Genomic DNA, 2,643 nt, shown 5'->3' on the forward strand with positions numbered 1-2,643 from the left:
GAAGCAGGGCCTCGCTGAGCTGCAGAAGCCAGCCTCTAGGCTCTAACCCGCGGTCCTCCTGGTTCAGCCTCCCAGGGGCAGGGTTACAGGGGCTCTGCTGTCTTCCTCACTCTGCTGTGAACCGAGTCCTGAGGGCTCCTGTCCACCGCTTTTTACCTGTACTGGTTCAGGGTCCCGGCGGGGCGGCGGGCGCTGGAGCCCGAGCTGCTGGCTTCCACAGTGGCCATGTTATCTGGTCACCTGAGTCTGGCAGGGGGCGCGACCCCTCCGTGCAAGGCCTCCTGACCCCGGAGACGGGGATGGCCGGCCTTGCACGGCAGGGCTGAGGGGAGCGCTAAGTGCCCCAGCAGTGCTTCGTGGGCAGCGCACGCTCGCCAGGTGTGGGCTCCGCAGGCCCCACTGCCAGGACGCTGTTGGCGACCCTCGCCCGACCTGCGGCCCAGGAGAGGGGGCCTCCCCGCCCCCGGGGCCGAGCCCCCAGCGCCCAGGCGCCGCTCCGGGCAAGCGGGAGGGGGCTGGGCGTGCCAGGCCCGGCGGAGCCCTCGGGCCGGGCGGGCGCCCGCGGTGGGCACGGAGTGGGGGGCGGCGGGCGGGCGGGGGCCCTAGGCGAGCGGCCCTGCGTCTCGGTGCCCCGCTTCCTTTCGCAGTCCGCGCTCTTCCGAGCATTCCGCGGGGTCGGGCCGGGCGCGGGGAAGGGGCTGCCACGCCGGGCCCCCGCCCCGCCCCGCGCCGCCCCGCCCCTCGCGCGTCCGCGTCTGCGGCTGCGTTCCCCGAAAGACAGGCTGCGCCCGGCTCCGTCCGCAGGGAGACCGAGGGCGCCGCCGCCCGCGATGTGAGTGCGCCCGGCCGGCTGCCCACGCCCGTCCGCGTCCGCGGGGCGCCGCGCGGGGTTCCCGGGCCCCCAGCCGGGGGGGGGGCGCAGCCCTCCCCGCAGGTACCGGCCGCCCCCGGGCTCCCGGGCACGGAAGACGCCCCCGCCCCTCGCAGGTGCGGGGCGCGGGCCCGGGAGCCCGTGGTACCTGGGGCAGACCTTCGCTCCCCGCCGGGGATGCGGTGATGGAGGAGCTCGGGGGATGGGCTGGGGGTGGGGCTCCGCGAGCTGCAGGCCGACCCTCGGCTGTGGATTTCTGGGAGGAGGTCGCGTCCGGAGGCCAGAGCGGGGAGGGTCCTCGGGCCTCGGCGAGGGCTCTGTCTCCTGACCGCGGATTCTTCCGCCAGGCTCGCGCCCCAGAGGACCCCCGCCCGCAGCCCCCGCGCCCCCGCGAGGCCCGCCCGGAGCATGCTGCCGGCAGCCATGAGGAGCCTCAGCCTGGCCCTGCTGGCCCTGCTACTGTGCCCCGCGCCCGGTGAGTCGGGGCCCCAGGGCCGGGGTAGGTTGCCGGCCGGACAGCCCGAGGCCCGGCCTCCGGAGAGAGCCTCCCGCAGGGCCGCGGTGCTCCGACGGTCCCGCTTCCCATAAAGCCCACGCCCCCTCCCGGACCCCTGAGCCCCAGCCCGCCCTGCTCCAGCCTCGGTCTCCCCCAGCCCCCAGGGCACCCAGCGCCTGGCCTCTGCACTGCTGGTTCCGCGGGGATGCCCCTCAGCCCTGAGTCACCGGGGTCAGAGCCCACCAGGGTCCCAGTAAGACTGGGCGGGGAGGGGTACCTGGTGGGCAGGAGTGCAGGACAGTGCTGTCCCTGTGTGGGTGCAGGGGCGTCTGGCCTGCTCATTTCTGTCCCGTGGGAGCCAGAGCCAGAGCCGCCCCCCCCCACCCTGGCAGTTTCTGCTCCAGTGTCTGCAGCAGGTGGGGGTGCAGGGCCCCAGTTCTTCTGGTCACTCTGCTTCCCATGCCCTGCCCAGCTCAGGGTCTGTGGTGCCAGGACTGCACCCTGACCACCAACTCCAGCCATTGCACCCCAAAGCAGTGCCAGCCGTCAGACACCGTGTGTGCGAGTGTCCGGATCACTGACCCTAGCAGCAGTAAGTTGGGGCCTGGGAGGCGGCGGGAGGGTCAGAGGTGTCCTGAAGCCCGGCCTGGGGCGGCGCATGGTTTGGGGCAGGATGCCGCGTGTCTGTCCCTCCCTGACTCCGTGTTGGTGGGTCTGCGGCCTCAGCTCTGCTGAGCCTGGTCTGGAATAGACCTGCAGGGGTCGGGGCCCTGGGGCGAGGAGGCAGAAGGCCCGGGAGCTGCCGCCCAGACGCCCTTCCCTCCCCAGGCAGGAAGGATCACTCTGTGAACAAGATGTGCGCCTCCTCCTGTGACTTCGTCAAGCGGCACTTTTTCTCAGACTACCTGATGGGCTTCATCAACTCTGGGATCCTGAGAGTCGACGTGGACTGCTGCGAGAGGGACCTGTGCAACCGGGCAGCCGCGGCGGGGCGCAGCCCCTGGGCCCTGGCCGCGGGGCTCCTGCTCAGCCTGGGGCCGGGCCTCCTCTGGGCCGGACCCTGAGTGGGTCCTCCTCCCACAGGGCTTGAGCTGATTCCCCGAGCCTGTTGCTGCCCCTGCCCAGCCTGGTCTGGCTGAGGCTGGGGCCCAGCATCAGGGTCTGGGCCCCCCTCTCCCTCCCCAGATGAGACTGCCTCTCCACCAGCTCCATACCCCAGGTAGCAGGACTTCCCCTGGAGATGGGCATCTGGGCCGGTGACGGCGGGGGGGGGGCA

General features: G+C 72.9%; 1 protein-coding gene across 1 annotated transcript; it reads left to right on the forward strand.

The window, feature by feature from the left end:
• Positions 1–1,225: 1,225 nt before the first annotated feature.
• Positions 1,226–2,431, forward strand: LY6H (lymphocyte antigen 6 family member H; the record flags this gene model as incomplete). Its single annotated transcript, XM_080695256.1, has 3 exons — positions 1,226–1,346; positions 1,840–1,959; positions 2,196–2,431. The coding sequence occupies exons 1-3, from the start codon at positions 1,280–1,282 to the stop codon at positions 2,429–2,431; spliced, it is 423 nt and encodes a 140-aa protein (XP_080551382.1). The 5' UTR covers positions 1,226–1,279.
• Positions 2,432–2,643: the final 212 nt, after the last annotated feature.

Source organism: Muscardinus avellanarius (genome assembly GCF_963383645.1).
Source record: "Muscardinus avellanarius genome assembly, chromosome: 4".
In the NCBI taxonomy this organism is placed as follows: Eukaryota; Metazoa; Chordata; class Mammalia; order Rodentia; family Gliridae; genus Muscardinus; species Muscardinus avellanarius.